Here is a 19,284-nt window from a genome sequence, read left to right as displayed (position 1 = left end):
AGCATTATAATCTTCTTCAGTCGCTTTTACAGAGATGTCTTTAATAATGGATCCTCTGGATCCTTTGCACAATAAACAAATTATGGGGAAGCAGAGCTCTACTCAAATGATAGAGCAGCCTTCTGGCATTGAAACTGCTGTCACTCCTGGGCCAAGCAGAAGAGTTCTGTACTTTTCCTCTCAGTCCAAAGGAGAAATTTCTGCTGTAATTAAGGATGGGCGAGAGTGAGCTATGTGCTAATGGCCCTAATCGGTTGGAATTATCCCTTGGCTGGAACTGATTTCTTTAGCTATGGAACATGCCTGAGTACAGTGTCTCAGACAGGGAGACTGGCTCTTAAGGTAGCATCCCAATTTGTTCTTGAAAAGATGGAAATAAGATGAGAAAAGGAACATAGATTTACTTGATACTGGATTGCTTTAATGAGGGTCTCAATAGGCACAGAGGCATCTGATGTGTTTCACAGGACTGAACTGGCAAAGTATTACAATGCAGGTGTTTGAATCTGTCAAACTATATGCCTAATGAGCTGTTGTATTTGAACACAACAAGATTTTACTTGCAGTCAAGACAGAATCTGTGTTTTTTCAGTGCTTGGTGGCTGGCAATATGAATGATTCCAGAGCCAAGGGTGTGAGGTTGTGAGTAAATAGGTTTTTATACGTAACATTTACCACAAAAGATTTACTAGATATGGGATTGTATTTGTTCATGCATGAGTCTTAAACCAAGCAAAACATTGTTCCTTATAGACTTGCAGCTTCTACTTGAGCTGGTCTTATTGATAGGATCAAATAGTTTTGTATCCACTACATTTAAAGAAGCAGTGCTGTCTTTCCATGATGTGTGTTGGAAAGGGTGGGATGGAAAAAGATTATTGTCATATAGAAGCTTAATTAAGAACAGATTTTTAGAGTATTGAGAGTGGCAAACTGCAGCACAGTGCAGCACTCAGCACTCCTATGTGTATTTGAGGAGATCCTAATCCATGAGAGTTCACCAAAATTCGTAGGCACATGCATAGATTAAGGCTGCAGTAGTCACTGCAGTTGAAGTTGAAAATATGCTCAAGTGTCCTTCTGGACAGATATGTAAGTAGTACACCACTTTGTAATTTTAACATTTTTTCTGCAGCTCCACTGACTTTAAGCTACCTGTGCTATTCTTTTCCTTTAGAATAATGAACTGTATAAACTCCTGGGGATTTTGGCAGAGCTCAATAGCCCAGAAAAATAGGACAGAAAATTAATGCGAAGTATTTCTTAATATCCTGACATTCAAGGAGACCATGATTGGTTGAGTTTCTGGACACTTAAGGACTTTCAGCCAGCTTTTGCTCTTACACAAGTAGAGATTGATTACAGTAGAAAGGCAAACTATTTGTTTGTGTTGGACAAGGGTCAGGCAGTGCACTGTTTGCGTCAATCTATCACAACTTTTCAATAGAGGAATGTGATCCTGATGCTTTTGACAAAGTGCAGGTATGTTACGTGGTTATTAGCCCTTGTTGAAATGTCCCTGGGTCTGAAGTCTCTGAGTTAATAAGGCATAGCGAACCAACAGTTATTGGATGATGAGCTGTCAGTGTCTATGCTTAGAAATAGTCAGGTGTGGCTAGTGGTGAGTTTCCATCTGGTACAAAATGCATGTACAGTCTGCTTGCTGGCAGTGAAATCGGGAAATACATGGCTTACCTGGGGCACTCTCAACTAGCAGGAATCACAATACTCATTTCCTCCTCTTCATGTTATCCATCTTTAGTGACTTTCTTCTGTGACAACAGCCTCCATCTGCAGAAGATGCCACTTGATTTTTTTGGCTGTGCACGCAATCTAGGCACCTGGCACTGGATCATCATTGATATAACTGGTAAAGGCCAAGGGGCAAAAAAAGGTAACTTTGCATTAGCTGTCCTAGCAATGCAACTTATTCTGCAGCAGTTGGAGAGCAACCATATCCAGCAAGTATACATACTGCTTTTTGTTTGCTTCATTTCTGTGTTTTAAACAAAGACCAAGCAACTGCTGCAATCTTTAGTCTGCATTTTAGCCAACGCATCAAGACTGTGACATCATTTTGCCTTGACACGTTTTCCTCAGGGGATGGTGACTGGGCTGACAGCCCATGCTGAGGTTATGTTCTGCTTAAGCTTGCTCGCCTTCACAGCACCAGCAAGAGAGTACTGAAAGTTCTGAAGACTGTGAGAGCATGGAGACTGCCTTGCTTTTGTCACATCTGAATTGTTCTTATTCTGTATTCTTGTGAAGAATGTCTTCTCAAAAATAGTCTCAAGGCAAAGCTACATTGTAAAAATGATCCAGGACATGCATTCCCTTCCAATGCACTGTAGAGATGCTGGGCTGACTTAATAACATAACTACTGTCGTCCCTGTCCCCTCCCAATACCTCTGAAATCACTTTGCTAGCAACCCATAAGTATGATCCTTAGAGTGAAGATCAACAGAGTACTCCATCTTTAAAGGCAGCATAAAAGATATACTAGCACCAACACAATTTGCAGGGCTGCTCTTGCAAATTAGTACAAAAGTTGGCATGAAGATTCAGGATTTTATCCAGGGCACCTTAACTACTGTGTTTTAGGTAGACCTGTTTGTAAACAGTTTATAGCTTATACTGTAGCCACAAATTACTATGCATTAAGTATCTGTGAAATGCTATAGCTGCAGCAAAGCCAAGCTTCAGCAGAGGCTGAACCTTGTACATCACACCCATTAGCTCCCTTGAGCATCTGTTTGGGAGCCAGAAGTCACTGGAGCACAGCCAAGGAGCCATGCAGCCACCTCCTGACAATGCCTCTATGTTAGGAACGGTTGCGCGAAGTCACTCTAAGAGGGAGGAAAATATCTGATGGAAAGGAAAGTATTAGCCCTGTGGTACAAGCACCCAGTGAGACATCAAGAACGTGGTGTATGCTGCCGGGGCACGTTCCAGGACAGGTGGCCTCAGCCTGCAGCAAGGTCCAGACAAGGGCTGGCGTAAGTCAGTGAGCAGAGGATGGCAAGTTCACCATTTGCGGGGACCCCAAGACAACTTAACTCAGCAAGGATGCCGTGGAATGAATGTGACTTTCAAGGTGGAGCTTTCTCAGTTTACCAAAAGGAGTTAAGTGGTACCTGTGGGGGGGGGACTCTGTACTGCAGTCCTGCAGTCCTGTGGAAACTCACACCAAGCAGACAAGCCAGATGAGTCAAACAGTTGGATTCACTTACTTTGGTTCTTAGGTTATAATGAATGTTGTTCAAAGCATTTCCTTGAACTCCAGTCTCTGACAGTTATTTGCAAGATGAGCATGGGAGACCCAAAGACCAGATGGAGCTAGGAGGGAGATTTTGCAGTGTTATCTCCCCAGAAGGAGCGACAGTAGTCAGGGAGGTTCTGAACACGTAGTGTCTCCCTGGCTTAGCAGCTTGCACAGAAACCCGTCCTCTTCAGAAACTTCACATTTGGTGCCTTAGGGTGTTTTCAATAGTACATTTCTGCAAAACTGCCCCTCTTTAATGTTTGTGAATGAAATCTGTCTGCTGATAGTGACACCTGGATATCATTTCAACAAGCGGAAAAAATCCTGCATCCTGTGAAAAGGAGGTGGCCTGTGATGCAATGCGCATGGGATTCACACCAAGTGTGGTTCATCAAGGCATCTAGTTCACACAGCCTTTTCCAAGACTGATTAGCCAATGGCATTGCTGATTTACATCTCCGTCCTGTTACAAGTTTATTGGACTGCACTGGATTGGTCTGGTTTTTGCCCTGTGCATCCAGGCAGTGATTACACCTGCCTACCTATCACGCTGGTTTGGTTGCCACATGCAAGGGAGTGAACTGGGGTTGACATTACCTGAGTGATCGATCATTGGAGCCAGGAACTACTCCCACTCAAAAGAATTTGTTTGGCCGTGGGGGTATTGCATGATGAAAAATACCGGAAACTCTTTGGTTTTACATTTTCCACCTCATTATTCATATCAGCCACTGAAATGGTATGACAGCAGACAAGGAACTTTACTGAACAATTGCAGAGTCCAGAATCATATCACTGGTTTTGGAAATCAGGTCTAATGGTTAACTGATGTTTTTAAAGTCACATCACACATCAGGACTGGGAAATGCCAATGCAATGTACTCCATAAGTTTTGGCTGCTGATCTTCTCTAATTTGATGAGTAGAAACAGTCTCTGTGCTGTATGGATGTGATGGTATTCAACTTAATGTATTTTAAAATAAAGCACCACAGAATATTCCTCTGGCTATACGTGTATACTGAGGGCCGTGTTTATGACAGCGCTTGCGGTGTTAGCAGCTCTGCTTCTGCTGCGATGTACAGGAATCTAGTGAAGTGTTTGGCCTAAAGTTTGTCTTCCATCTGGCCAGTATACAAAGTGACAGTGCAAACCTACTGAGATCACACGTTTTCTCCATCATGTTATAAAGGCCTCCAGTCAAGGTGCAGGGGATGGGAGTGAAGCAAAGGGTCAACAGCAGAAAATGTTACTGGACCTTTGTAGAAGGAAAGTAAGTTGTGGCAGCGCAGTGAATATACTGACTACCCCAAATGTAAGAGAACAGATCTAAATTAAGCCCACTTCTCCCAAAAGTGGTGGATTTTTTTGTCACAGCAAGGACATTTGTAATATTCCCCTCTGATAGAAATACTAAAAATAGCTAATTTTATACCAATTAACTTGATAAAAGTACTCTTTCCAAGAAGTCTCCCTCTACTTCCATTTGCTTTTATGAAAAAGTTACCGTTTTTTCCTCCTAACTCATCTAAAAGGTGTTTCAGGAAAGTACAATTGTTTTTACTGAGATTTTAAATTCTGTCCAGAAGAACTCCTTGCACAAATGCAAAGAAAATGGGAAGGTTCGTGTCCTGTTGTCCCTTTTCTTCCTTCATTCTCCTTCATTCTTCCTTGCAGTATAAATATAAAGGAAAATTAGTGCTGTTAATTCTTTCTGATTCTGGCAAAGATAACTCCAAAATATGTCACCCCAATGGACAGCTAATAATGCAAGAAGAATCTTTGAGTATTAGCACAAAATTATCCACAGAGGAATAAAATTTCACTAATTTTCCCACAAAATCAATGTGACTGTTACATTAACTGGTTTTCAGGTTTGTCTCCTTAAAGATTACTCAACCACTGGACTTTTCATGAGACTATGCTGATCCTTTTTGTATTATTCTTTTATTTTTTTCTTTCTTTTTGTTAAGAGTCAACTGGTCTTTTAAGCTTAGTAAATTCTCAACGTGCCAAACTAAATACTCCAGACAAGGAGATACTTGTTCAAAGTAGTTCTGCTATGGTAATGCACCCTGACCTTTCAAGCAAGGGGCATTTGAGGTTGTAAAACAAGCCCTCAGTATGCGAGATGCAGCTGGAACGCAGAACACCTTCACTCCCTTTTGATGCCATGCCTCTGTGACATGACAGTTACTTATAAGACCTGCCTTAAAGGTTGTTTTATGCTTGTGACTTTGGCTGCAAGGCTCTTTTCACTCCTGCAGAGAGAGCAGGTGTGCTTGAAATAAAGTTTTAAAAGTCTGTCTATGCTGTTACTGAGAGCACAGCTCTGACCTCTTGTTGCTCATGATACTTCTGTAGCCCCTATTTATTCTGTTAGTCCCTTTTGCTCCTGTGGAAGAGCCTGACTGTGCCAGAAGGTGCTCATCCGAGCAGCTCTGCAGTGTGAAACATGACTGCTGCTTCACCTGCCACCACAGGAATTTTTGTGCTCAGCTGTAATCTTCAAAGCTGTTATTTCTCTTGTTTTGTCTGACACCAAAGTAGACAGAATACCTCAGCAGCTACCTCATAGGCAATTCACATGCTAGCTGCTACTGTGTTTTTCTAGTCTGAGCAGCTGCAATTCAGCTTCACGAGACTGTCCTGCACACAGATCTGCCACCCTCCTCTTCCCTCTGCCTTTTCCCCTCATGATTGTAATCCCAGGTGAAACTTGGAAGATATTGAAGGTCTCCAGAGGCTGGAGGAACTGCAGGTTTGCAGTAGGCCGTGGAGATGGCTCTGCTCTTCTTCCTTTCTCAGTCCCCAGGTGGCATCTTTCAACAGATGCTGCCACAGCAGGGAGAAGAAAGCACCCAGGAAAAGTTTAGGGTATGTCTTCTTCCTATGGCAGGGAGAGAGGCTATATGCTGTGTGGGGAATGAATAACTTGTAGGTCTTCGCCTCCTGTTCTGGTCAGGGAGTTGCTTTGCTTTCTGAGCTACTGAGAGTTTTGACTCCATGCAATAAACTCAACCCCAAGATAAGGGTCAGGAAGAGACCAGCTCCCCAAGAGAGGAACTCATGCTGATAAGTAAGCCAGATTAACCATTTTTTGCTGTGTTTTGATACGTAGGCTGGCCTCAGGCACATCCACAGATCGCAGTACTGATTTTGCAAGAGAGTATTCTGCGTGGCTGTGTGCCACAGCGTGTAATCAGGGCTGAGTCCTCTTATGTGCCTCTGATCCCAAATCCCAGTGGGCTCTTGAATATTGTTCTGCGTCATTTTTCTTTTCTGTATTCAGTAACTGTGCTTCGTTTCCTTAATGAGACCAACCTGCAAAATCAGAGAAATTTTGGCTGTAGAATATCAAACTCATACTGCATATGAGCAACTCACTTCCCATCCCTGTTTGCCTTTGGTTCAAAGATTGTGTTTGTAATGCAGTACACTTGTATTTTGTACGGTAACATCATATTGTAAACCCTTGATAACCTGAGAATGACAACCTGGGCTCATGGGTATTTGCTGTCTCTCAAAAGAGTGAGACATGCTACAGCTGTCCATGTTTTGCATTGACAGTCTTGGCTCTGGGTATGATGTAACATAACAAACTTGCAAGGATCTATTGCTTCAATCCAATGAGTAGGTTCGATCAGCAATGTAGTACACATACACTGCTAACAGACTTGAACATAGGACTATAAAATGAGTGTGAAATTTTCTTTAATATATTTGCATAGAAAATTCTGATTTAAAAGAATTTCTCCCTTGCACAGTTGTTTGTTCATTTGCACCTGTGTAATTGACTTATAAACATCTTTATTCTGTTAAAAAGATATTTATGTGCTTAACTGTATCTTTGCTATCCGTACTCCTCATGTCTAAGAAGCCTGACAATTAATGCCAGGATTAATTCCACATGTTTGCAGAAGTGAGCCCACAGATGGCTGTTAATTTCCCTTGGCACCCTTATAAGCCAATATGTTTCTGTTATTTTATTTACAAAATAAACACTATACATTTACTTAATTATATTTGACGTCATAATTTCAGGTTTTGCTTTGGCCTACAAGGGCGCAGGGCCCCCAGGGTAGCTTTCCTCACTATTAAACCACAGTTATATAGCTGTAGTTAGTGAATTATGCTTGAAGACATGCATAACAAACAAATGCACAGCAGTTGCTATAATAAAGTGAAAAAAACACCTTTACAGTGAAAAATGTGATTTTCCAAATGGAAAGCATGACATGCTGTTCAAAATTGATACTTCTATTTGATAATTTGTCCTTTCTTTGAGTGAATGAATATGTCTGCATTCTAAAAAGGAAAATAATGAGGCAGCATTCACAATGAAGTGGGACAGAGATTGTTGCTGCTTTTGATATTTCTTTAATTTCAGTTAATGTTTGAAATTATCTTAAGGGCAGAAGTGACTTCCAGCAGGGCCTAGTCACCCCAGTGACCATGCACTCATGGACCAAGCCCTGGGAACTCTCAGGCTTCTCGGCACACTCTCACCTCTCTGTCTCCAGGCGCTTTTCAAAAAAGCCTCCTCAGGTCATGCTTTATCCACAGTCCTCCTCTCAACACAGGGCCTCATAGCTGCCTGAAACAAACAGTTGTCCCTAGTGCTTTTCTTATATATGGTTTTCTTTTGATCGCACCTTACGTGATTGTTTGTCTTTGGCAGCAACTGAAAATTTGGAAGTCTAGAATATGTAAAGCACAAGTTCTTTAGCCAAAGTTCCTGCACTGCAGAATTTGCTCCTGCACTTCATATTACATATTTTAAAGTGTAGCGTTGGCTGAAGGAAGCAGATAATAATCCAATGGCTGTTGACAGAATTGGAAGATACATTGTATGCAATCAGCTCCGTATTTGCACAACAGATTTAATTACATGGTAAAATTAATTTATCAAGTTTTCATATTTATGCTTTGACTATTCATCATGAGGTTTCTGTATGCATTTTTGGAGGGGTCTTTTTTCGTCTGGTCCAAGCACTGCTGAACTGCTCTAATTTGTTGGATATGTCGCTGTAGTTGCAATGCTTTGCTGCTTTCTTTTTTCTTTTGCATTTTTATGCTCTGAAAGTAACATCTTTTTCTTTATCTTTTTTAAAGATAAAGACATTCCCTGCTGATACATCTAATCCTTTTTTCGATCCTTTTACAACAGTACCACAGTTTTCTGTAAGTAGAAAGTGCAACTAAAAAACAGTGTATTTAACACAATTCCAACTGATTTTTTTAACAGTGTCAGAAACTTACGTGCTAAGCAGTCATCAAAAAAAAAAGATAAATTCCAAGTAGAAATTAGAGTGCAAATCAGTTAAATATTCCCATTATACAAATAATTAACTTGCCTGCATTCAGACATTGCTGCTTACTAGACAGAGGACTAAGCCTTAAAGGTCAAGGCTCACCACTAATGCGGTTGGTCCCAAAATATTGTTCAGTTCAGGACTGTAGAGGATACTTGTGAAGGTCCATAGCATCTTTCCGAGGAGCAATAAGGGAATGGGAAGACTTAGTCCTCTGTCTAGCAATTGCATGGCCTCCTGCCTGAAACCACCTGCTGTGCCATCACAAAGAGGGGCCTGATTTTCACTGAATTTACATCTGAAGAATTATAGTTAACGTGTTGGTGACTACAATGGTATCCTTGTATAAACTCCTGTGTTTACTTAATAATTTGAATAAAGTATTGAACTTAATACTTGTTAAACTTTCACAGAAGTTGGGATTTAGGGGTTTTGGCAAGGTAAACTACATACAAACAGGAAACATTTGACAATTTAAAAAATAAGTCCACTCTAAGTCCTACTTTAAGGGTAAAGGCATTATGTAGTAAGTATGACAAAATGATCTACTCTGCAAGAAACACTCTCTGATTATGGTTATAAACCATAGAAACTGACTTACAGTTTTAAATTACATTCACAAAATGAAGCATTTCAGACTTGAACCTTAACTTTTACTGGTAGCTGCAATCTATATCCAGCATATAATCAGAGATAAGTAACTTCAACCACTGTTGGGCCATGTGCAGTAACCGTCTGCAGTTAATGATTTAAAGAAAGAGGCTTTTCTTTCACAATAAACCTGATCATGGGATTTGATCTAAATGTTGTTTTTCTCCAAATAGGTATTTTAAAGCCAGAATTAGTTAGGCTCCGCAACCTGTGTCAGTGCCACTGTTGAACTCTAATTAAAGGTATCCGAAAAGACAGGGGAATGTCACAGCAACTTTTCACTAGGTCAGCCAAGTCCGGATAGAACAATTGTGGTAAAAGCTAAACCAAAGTTACAGTGTTTGTATCTTTCATAGTACTACTTTATATAAGCAAAAAGGTATACCCGGAATAGCTTTCCCACTAATTAGGAATGATTGTCAGGAAATTATTTTTCTGCCTATGACAGTTATGGTGAAAGCAAAATTTAGGAGGGCTATATAAAATACTTTTCATCATTGGCGGGGGATAGAACTTTAAAATATAAACAGAAGCTAACCTGATATACTTACCCACAGAAATTTCCATCTTGCAGAGAATGGCTGTTTCATGGCAAATCCAAATGTTGAGATTTTTTTTATGCTCTTTTGTAAGAGAAGCAGCAAAGTAAAATTCAAACTAATCTTTCTGAAATTCCCTCTTCTCCCCATAGAGTCCCATTTCCCTGGGCAGGGTGGAGGGCAGAATCCAGATCACAAATATTTAAAACACCATTACAATAAAAATCTAATGGTGTATGATCCATCATATGATTCCATACATTGCTTTTAGTGAGTTATGTACAAATATCTGTGGTAAACAAGCAGCTACCTAGTGGACTGCATAAAGACAGGAAGACAATTAGGTAGGTTAATCAGACTTTGGTCCCGTGTTTCATGGTCCTCTGTCCCAGCCCAAAGAGACGTATTTCTCCCCATCAGCGTTTCAGTTCATCCTGATGCACGGGCACTGCCGAGGGTTTGAAGATAGCTATACCACAGGCGGGAGCTGTAAGGGAAAGGTCTAGATCAGTGCTAGGACTTGCAGGCAGATCTAACTCTGAATGTTCTCCAGTCACACACAGTCCCAGATGGTAACATTTGTTAATATTTTTCCCCGTTTGTTTGGGTTTTTTTTCTTTTTATTTTCCTTGGTTCCCCTCCACATTTATTTCTTTTTTTGCTTGGAACAAAACATTGAAATGTTATTGAGGGGGAAAAAGTTACAAATGGTGACATTTGGAAGGCTTTACCTTTTGTGTAGGGCTTCTAATTTGATGGTGTATATGTAGTGGTGTTGATTTTATCAGAGGAAAAATTAGAGAACTTGGTTGCCTGGAATGTTTAAAAATAAGCTTCATGCCAGGAATGCCTCTGAATTTCAGAGGTTTCCATAGAGAAATGGCAGGCTTGATGACCATATTCTCAGGCTGGTATGAGTCACATAGATTTAAATTAATGAAGTTATATCTGTTTTAACCAGTTAAATAATTGGCTCAAACATACTGGGCAAGCAGATATATATAAAAAAAGATGCTTTGGATATATACCGTAAAACCATGATCCAGAGCAAAAACACTTTAGGACTCAGGGCAAACCTTCAGCAAGTGTAATTTGTCGTCACTCTGCTTATTTCAGTAAGGCTGGGAGAATTCACATCAGCCCCACAGAGAGGTGCCTCCTTCTCATGCTGTAAAGTAAGATCTGGCAGTCCTCGGAGGACAGGGATCCTGTACGAGGAACACCAAATTTGATACCCCTGCAGCTTGTAAGGTTGAGTTTTAAAAGCTGAATGACAGAGAAGTTTGAACAGGTTGTATTGGCCAGTATTTACACACATAATTGGCCAGGGTTGGAGGGAGAGTTTCTTTACGTGGTTTTACATCTTCCATTTTACGAATTTTGTGGAATTAATGGAATTCCTTTTGCTTCAGAGGTTGTTTTGGAGCATATCACATGCATTTAGCTGAAACACAAGCAGAGATATGTTAAAAAATGACAATAAGCAAGCAAATGTAACAGCCATTCTTTCCTGGGCTCTAATAATTGTCCCACTGATTTGACTGGTTTATGTATAGCATAGATCCTGTGTGTCTTACAGAATTTGAGAAATAATTAAGACAAAAAAAAAGTTGCTATTCAAATAGCTGATCCCTTATGATGGTGACTTTTCTTCCTCCCTGCCCTAAAGTCTGAACTAAGTTCAGAAGAAAAAGTTGTCAAGAAAGAAATGCAGCTGATACCAGTAGGAGCATATCCTAATGGTTCTGACGCACCGACAAACTGCGGTTGCTCTGTGCTCTTCCGAGGTCAGGGTCATACATGCACCACAGGCACTAGCCACTGTGGTTTGGCATGAGAAATAGTCCATACCAAAAAGCAAGACAGGGCTTTTTTATTTTTAGGGATCCTCCCCTCCAGCTGTATAAGCTGACCCAGTCTTTGCTGTAATACTGCAGCGCTGATACACCTCACCTGAAAGACAGGAGATGGTTGCTTGCTGTTCGTCAAACCAGCACTTCCAATATCGCTTTAATGTTGCCTGTCACTAGATACTGCAAGAATATTTCTCCTGAGGCATGTTCCAGTTAGCAAATGTGGGAAAGGGATGGACATTTTGAAACCCAGGTTCCTACAAGCCTGGACTCCTGGCTGTTACAAAACACAGACTAGTCAGAGGACCCACCAGCAAACTGTACAGGATTTCTGAAGAATAGTCCAGAAATCTCATGTGGCCAGCATTCTGCATGATTTTTAAGGAAAACACAATAATGATAAGCAGCAGTCTCCAAACTGATTATGTCTTTTATCCGAATGCTCCATACATGGAGTTTCATATCACGTAGCACATGTTGCCATCAGGCTTGTCCCTTGGGCACAGCTCTGAAAGAGCCGTCAAAAGAGGTGGCTGTTCAGCATCTGCAGAGGTTGCACTGAGCAGCTATAGCTGCAGCCTCCCGTTTGTTCTCGTTGTTAGTTGTTGTTACTGAGTGTTTGGCAATGAATCAGGTGGTGAAAGGTAGCAAGAGCAGTAGAAGCTAATCTACACTTCTTTTCTTTCTGTGTCTGTATACATTTTTTTGTAGGCAGAATTTACAGACAGCAAATTACAATGCTGTGTGGTGCAGTCATCTCCTAAGATAACGCCGGTAACTCCATCACCTGTACTGAGATCTTTGGCAGAGACTATACCAACTCCAACTGTCCAGACAATATATACGTCGCATAAACCGATTTCACTGGCAGACAGGTACTGTGCAGTTCTTTCACAGAAATACTATGACGCTCTCTGCATTAAAGGAATCAGCTTGATTTCTCTTTTTCTATTGTAATTACCATAAAGTGCCATTTCCCCTGATACCAAAAGATTTCCAGTTGCTGCTTGACACCTACTTCAGAATAGGTGGGTTATGTAAACAAATATCTACAACTCATATCTGCTCTGAGAAAAAAACCTTAATTAACTGCTGCAGCCAGCAGCATACCATTTGTGCGGCCAATGGCCTGGAGAGAAAGGGTTGTGCAGATTTTCCTCAGGCAAGTCATTTTGTCTGAACCACAAAGGTTTTCTTTTAATAATTGCTATTGCAATTTGTTTTTTGAAGTCAAATATCCACGGGGGAAAGCTGAGGTTGAAAAATGTCTGCTCTTCTAAATGAAAAAACAGGCACTGGTTTTCTTTCTTTTTCCTCCTTTTTTTTTTTTTTAAGTAATGTCAAGCTACAGTGATCTTGTAGTTTCTCAGAGATGCAACAAGCCATCCCATCTTTCCACAGGCAGCCTGCTTTCAGTTTTCTATTCTTCCATCCTACCGGTTTTGCTTGCTAGCTTTAATCAAAGCTGAATTTCCCAAGCTGATAATTTACTGAATACAAATGTAGGAGTGGATATACTCAATACTTCTGGAGCACATAAAGTCCTAGGCTTACGTTGAAGAGAAAAGTATTTCTTTGGCATCATAATAAACGAGCCTTTTTTACTTTTGGATTCACAGTCAATTCCCATTTTCATTTGTTAATTATTTTTTGCAGTTGTTGGTTTAATTGCACCTGCACACTTGTTCAACATTGCTAACTCATCTAAAAATTTATTGTTCAAGCGAAAATGTAATTCTGAAGCTGTAGTGCTGAACTCAGCTTCTGTAGGATGTCTCAAGCACAAGTGGGTGATTCCACCCCTGCTTGTCCATGAATGGGCTGCAAGGTTTCTGCACTGCAGTTTACATCTCCAAACTGTTTGATACTTAACTCTCAGAACAACACAGTAAACAGGTTTTTTTTTCCCCGCACTACTTATTAAGAAATGGAATCACTAACCCAGGGCATTCCCGGTGTTGCAGAGCCTGCAGGCTCTGGAGTGATTCGATGTTTGAGAGCAAGGACTTCAGGCTCTGCTTCCTGCACCCTGATGCGTGCAGGACTGTAGTAAATTCAGCGTGTATAGATGTCCCTCGATATCAGACCATGCCAAGGAGCCGAAGGCTTTAACACCAGTCTTTTGTAATGGCATTTTCTGTAGCTATTTCATTTTGAGGGTCCTAGTCCAGCTTCCTTTGAAATCAGTAGCCTTTAACAGGGGTGAGATTAAATCCTAAACTGTTTTGCCATGTGGGTCTTTTTATGTCCTTTTTCCTGCCTCTGTTTGCTCTTCAGAAATATCAAGCGGTACTTGTTTTCGAATCAGCCATCAGTTATCAGCCTTTTCACTGAATCAAGTCTGACCTTTTTTCCTCTCCTTTGGTATTTTGAAAATGTTAATTTTTTAAAATTGAAATCTGAGACTTATTGTTGTTCGCATAATTGGCTGTTTGTGCATTAATTACACAGTGCTGAGACTCTGAGGCGTGAAGTTGAGAGAGAGAAAATGATGAAAAGACTCTTGATGACAGAATTATGAAATTCACACTTCCGTCAGATGGAGAATGAATTGGGGCCTTTCATGTGCCTTCTGTCTGTTTACATTCCTCTGCTTCTGTGTACTCAACGTAATGCATCGGGAAAATGTGTGATATTCCTGGCTCGCCTGGATTCACCACGGTTGGTTAAAATTAAGTCTCGGCTAGACTTTCACTTGAAGGAGTTCCTTTATTCATTTGCTGCTGGGAAATGAACCTTCAATCCTTTATCTCTCCTGAGATTTTATACTATTAACACAACTAATTTCAGGGTTGGTTTTGGTAAATCTAGGGCAAAAAGGATCAGTGAGGAGCATACTGATTTCTATTGGGAAACACTGTTCTGTACATATGTTAATAAGTGCACAGAAATTAATGTTATGCAGAATATTTTGATAGTAACATGGAAAATATGTCATTTTGTACAACTGAAAATTGCAATGAGCTACTGCTATTTGTTAAAGAACCATTTTTAAGGCAGAAGAATGATTATTTCATCCTGACCCCAGGACTGTTAGTCTCCACAGAAAAATAAATGGCTGTCTTATAAAATTCCTAACGTTAACCTTCACTCAGAGATATAAATAGCTGCAAGGGGGAAAGACACCCCACCATACAGGTATACACACCCAACACTCCTCATAGTGTGCCGTCTTGACCTAAACCTTCAACTAGATCTTACTGTATTTCCATTAATGAAAAAAATCAGTTGTTTTAAAGTAATTTGCTACTGACTTTCTAGCCTGATACTGACTTTTTTTAACTAAGTGAGAAGTTTTACCTTCTCCAGGTTGCCTAGGCATTAGGGCTTGCACACACTCAGACAGCTTCTGCTCCAGCACTGAAGGTTGCAGAGCCTCAGCGGTGTGGACGTAGCTCACGCAGGGAGGATTTTTTCCTTCCTGGGTAGGTAAACCACCTTCTTGACTGACATGAATTGATTGATCACTTTAAAGAATAATAACAGTGACAGTTTATGGCACAGCTGTGTCTATACCCATTTTTTCACTCTACTAATCAGCATGTGTGTACTGGCAAACCTGTGGAGGGTACACCTGGCTATATGTCCTGTTCACCTCCAGCACGCAAGCAGCTTCTACATTCAGTGGAGCTATCTCAGGCATCAAGTGGCGGGGGTGGTCCAGCGCTAGCAGAACCGCAGCCCCAGGGAGGGTGTTTATGGTGTACAGGTAATGCTACCAACTGTTTCCTAGGAAAAAAAAGATGAAAGAAGTTCTCCATTTCCCCCTGTTCAGTAGTGCAGGGTCATTACAAAGCTACCAACAACTGACTGTTAGCTACAAGGTACTCTTCCAACAGGAAAGCTTTTGTGCGTTTTGTATGGCTGAAGATGTATATTTTTCTGTTACTCTGTACACTATGTTCTCTTGTTTGTATTAAGATAAAATACAAAGTATCAAATTATTAATTTGACACTGATCATGATGGCTTTATCTCAGCTTATGCAGTTTGTTTGTGTGGAGGCTAGGAAGTGATTGCTGTGAGACTGGGTTTCCTTCAGAGTTAGCTTGTGCTCTTTTTGTGAAATGAGATTCTTGAGTGTATCGTAGGACTGTGGATTGCAATGCAGAGGTATAAAATGACTTGCCTAATTTATATTTACTGGGACAAGCAATTAGCATTAGGCTCCCCAGTTAAATCCACCAAACCCAAACCTTTCTGGTTGCCATAAAATGAGGCAAAATAAACAGCACAAGTGTTAGGTAGAAACTCACAATGCAAAATGTAATGAAGTGGCTCAACATGAGCAATGGGCACAAGGAGCCATAGAAACACACCTGGACTGCAGATTTCAGAGCGCTCAGGTGACTTTGCTTGGTCATCAGATACGACTTGTACGCTGTCCACCTTCTTGTTACAGTGCCAGGACGCTTCTGTTCCATATGTTTGAATGTACTGCTCCATCAATCCAAGGTTACTAAAAATGGATTAGGAACATTAAATCCCTGGGAAGAAATCAGAAAGGAGGGGGAAATGCAACAGACACAAAGGGCTGCATCTTGCATGGCCTGTTACTCTTTTCTCACCACTTCCCAGAAGGTGCTGAGGGAGAGAGAAGCAGTAGCACATTTTGCCTGTGCCCAAGTAGAAGTGAGCATTGTGAAGAGCAAAAAAAAAAGTAAATTGTAGTTAGAGGTGTTGTTTTGGGAGAGGAAAGCAAAGTAAGATTGAGAATGGCACAGCACGGACTCTAGCTGAATCTGGTCTTCTGCCTGCAGTTTGGCAACCCCCAGTTGAGTGTGAACTGCCGGCAGTTTCACAAAGTCATTGTCAAGGAAAACCAGATCTGAACACACACTTCAGTCATACTGATTGCCATGGAGTGGACTTTGGGAACCCCACAATATACCTTCAGGTTTGGGGGCAAACAGATCCAGTTACCCGCATTAGGGCGGTCTGGTCACATAAGCAAAAGCCTTTAGCTGAACTGAATGCCTGACTGAGACCGGCCCATCAGATGTTCTGGCTCATAAACAAGCTTTAGTTTATTATTTTAAATGCAACATTTTGCTCCCGTTGTATAAAAATTCTTCAGCTGAAATAGTCAGTACTGGAAACCAAGAAATGTGAACCAAGGTTACTTTACAGTGGCCAAGCCTTTATAGCTGAGGTGAGCTCTGGCATAGCTGAGAAAGAGCAGAGACTCTTCCCTCCTTAGTTCCCATTAGGAGAAGAGGGAAAGGCTTGTGTGGCTGCTTAGTTCCTGTGGGATGTTTTCCACAGAGCAACCCAAAGTATGTTGCCTTGTCTTGTTTTAGTGTCTTATCCACTGGCTGCCACCATTTCCTATTCTGCAGTCTAACAGAGCTTTATTAAAACTGTTTTACTGATATCAAACTAAACTTTTAACTGTGGAATGTCATCACCTTGTTGTTTCTTACTATGTACCTTCTTCAGCCACCCTTAAGTGTCTCAGTTTTCACACCCTCTGAATAAACACTCCTGCCTCACCTCTGTTTGGGAATTACAGTGTTAGGACACCTGTTACCCAAAACTACTGTAAACAAGACGGTGTCAACATGAACATATGCTGAGGGGCAGGTAGTCTAGATTTGCCCCTAGACTTTAACTTTACAGGTGTTAAAGGATACTCTGCCTGAGGGTATGTCTATATAATAATGCAGAAGTATCTGAGCTAGCTTCAATGAGCTTGCATATGTAGTTGTGGCAGCATGAAGCCCAGCACAGGCTATCATTATCATGTACATTGACACGTGTAAAGATAACACATTTGAACAGCAGCCTTCTGAAGCATGATCTCCAGAGTTGGTGACAGAAAACGGTGGCTGAAAGGAGTTTGTCTCTTCAGCTTTCCTGGGAAAGGGTTTGTCTCACCTAACGTTAATATGCCCAACTCTCACCTGACGAGAGATCAAAGGAACTGCCTTCCAGAGGTACCTCTGACTTAAACATCTACCTTTATATTGCTTAAAGTTAAGTGAGATGAATCCTGCTCTCCGTCCCTCTGGTTAGGTCTACATTGCAAACCCTTGCTGACACAGCTACATCATCCAGGGGTGCTTTGAGGTACAATTTGTGATGGACGCAGCTCTGCCAGAAAAAGCCTTGTGTGTTAGGTGTAAATATACTACCAGAAACACCCTGTTGTCAGAACAGCTTTTATCCCTTATGGGGAGAACAGAGAGCTGGGATAACTTACAGTGGCATAAGCACAGAGGCTTCATTATAGTTGTGCCCAGTCTGGGCAAAGCTGGTTGATGAAACCTCGTGCTATAGCCACGCTGGCAAAGCCTACCAGGGGTGGCCCTGGCTTTTAACAGTGCCCCGAGTGATGCTCTAACCCGGTCAGCAGATCCCAGCTTTCCAGCGTGAAGTCTCTAAGTGGCAGAATGCAATGTTGTCATGTTTGGGTGATTCCAGCAGAATTTATTGGCCATTTAAATAGCTATGCAAGGAGTTAAATATTTTCTTATATTGCAGTCTTTTATGGAAGCCAAACAATTGTGCTTTGGTTTTGTGTGGTTCAGCTGTTTTCACTATTTTATTTTAAAAGGGATAACCAGATTTTCTTTAGAAGTGTTGTTTGAGATCCCACATCTCTATCAGATCCCACAGTGTGTGTGCAGATTTTTCATATTTCAAACATACTTAGACCCTGAAAGTGCAATGTTTGAAAATTAACTCCTCTGAAGTTTCAGTTTGTGGCTTCACAACTCTCTTGCAACAGGATGCCTACGTGCCTGTTGTTTGAAACAGAGCTGGCAATGCAGTGAAATGTTTCATTGGAGGCAGCATCATGTTTTGTTTGAACTGTTTACAAATATCCTTTGTTTTTCTTTTTTTTTTTTTCTGAATACATTTCTGATTCATTGGCTACAAAAACCTACTCGTAATTATGCAATGGGAAATTGTTTCTTTCTTTTTTCTTTTTTTTTTAATGTCCTGATGTTCAAGGAGTTTGCAATAAATATACTGAGGATGATCTGTAATTGCATGTAAGATCAGCCTCACAACTGTGTTTTGTAAAGTTAAGTGCCGTAAAAGAACCTGCAGATGACGTGGAGAAGGAGGGAGGGGAGAGAGTAAGTGGAGGAGAAGGCTTCTTTGGCAGCTGCAGCTTTGGCTGGTGGGTAGCAGCTGTAAAGAAAGATTGCTCACACCATTTTGTTTCATCTGAGTAGCAGCGTGTATCATCAGACAGTGTATGATGGCATTTTGTTGAAAATGTGCCTAGAGAGAAACTTTTACGGCTCAGCTGTTTACCTGTTCCTGTATTCATGCCTGCAATAAATGAGATGAAAAATAAATCACAGAGTCAGAGCGATTTGTAGTCAAACCAGTCATTTAGGAGGCATGGGGCAGCATGCCAATTAAAGGAAACATTTGGTTGCTAATAAAGTGGATAAACCTTCATTAAAAAAAATACATCCTAAGGAAAAAACATACTTTCTTCAAAAAGCCCACAGGATTTTCTCCAGCTTAAAGTTACAGAGCAGCGTTGCAGGGTGCCAATCAGCTTTTGGGTCCTTATTTGGGACACACTTTGCTGAATACCAGAGCTGGAAAAACACTGGCAGGATCAAGGTGGAGAAACATGAAACATGACATATTGCTGGACTTTCAGCTGGGGCTCAAAAGGTGCCAAAAAGCATTACTGGAGTGG

The 19,284-nt window shown here is 41.0% G+C and overlaps 1 protein-coding gene across 1 annotated transcript in view; it reads left to right on the top strand.

Annotated features, from left to right (window-relative positions):
• The window catches only part of EPB41L4B (erythrocyte membrane protein band 4.1 like 4B), a 186,699-nt gene extending 167,789 nt beyond the window's left edge, over positions 1 to 18,910 (top strand). Inside the window, exons 24-26 of the mRNA XM_068396115.1 lie at positions 8,377 to 8,445; positions 12,331 to 12,494; positions 14,071 to 18,910. Coding sequence (XP_068252216.1) covers positions 8,377 to 8,445; positions 12,331 to 12,494; positions 14,071 to 14,140 — 303 coding nt within the window. The 3' untranslated portion in view covers positions 14,141 to 18,910. The remainder of the gene's footprint in view (positions 1 to 8,376; positions 8,446 to 12,330; positions 12,495 to 14,070) is intronic.
• Positions 18,911 to 19,284: the final 374 nt, after the last annotated feature.

Source organism: Nyctibius grandis, chromosome 3 (genome assembly GCF_013368605.1).
Source record: "Nyctibius grandis isolate bNycGra1 chromosome 3, bNycGra1.pri, whole genome shotgun sequence".
Lineage (NCBI taxonomy): Eukaryota > Metazoa > Chordata > Aves > Nyctibiiformes > Nyctibiidae > Nyctibius > Nyctibius grandis.
Note: the sequence above shows the minus strand (reverse complement) of the source record. Positions and strands in the feature narration are given on the sequence as shown.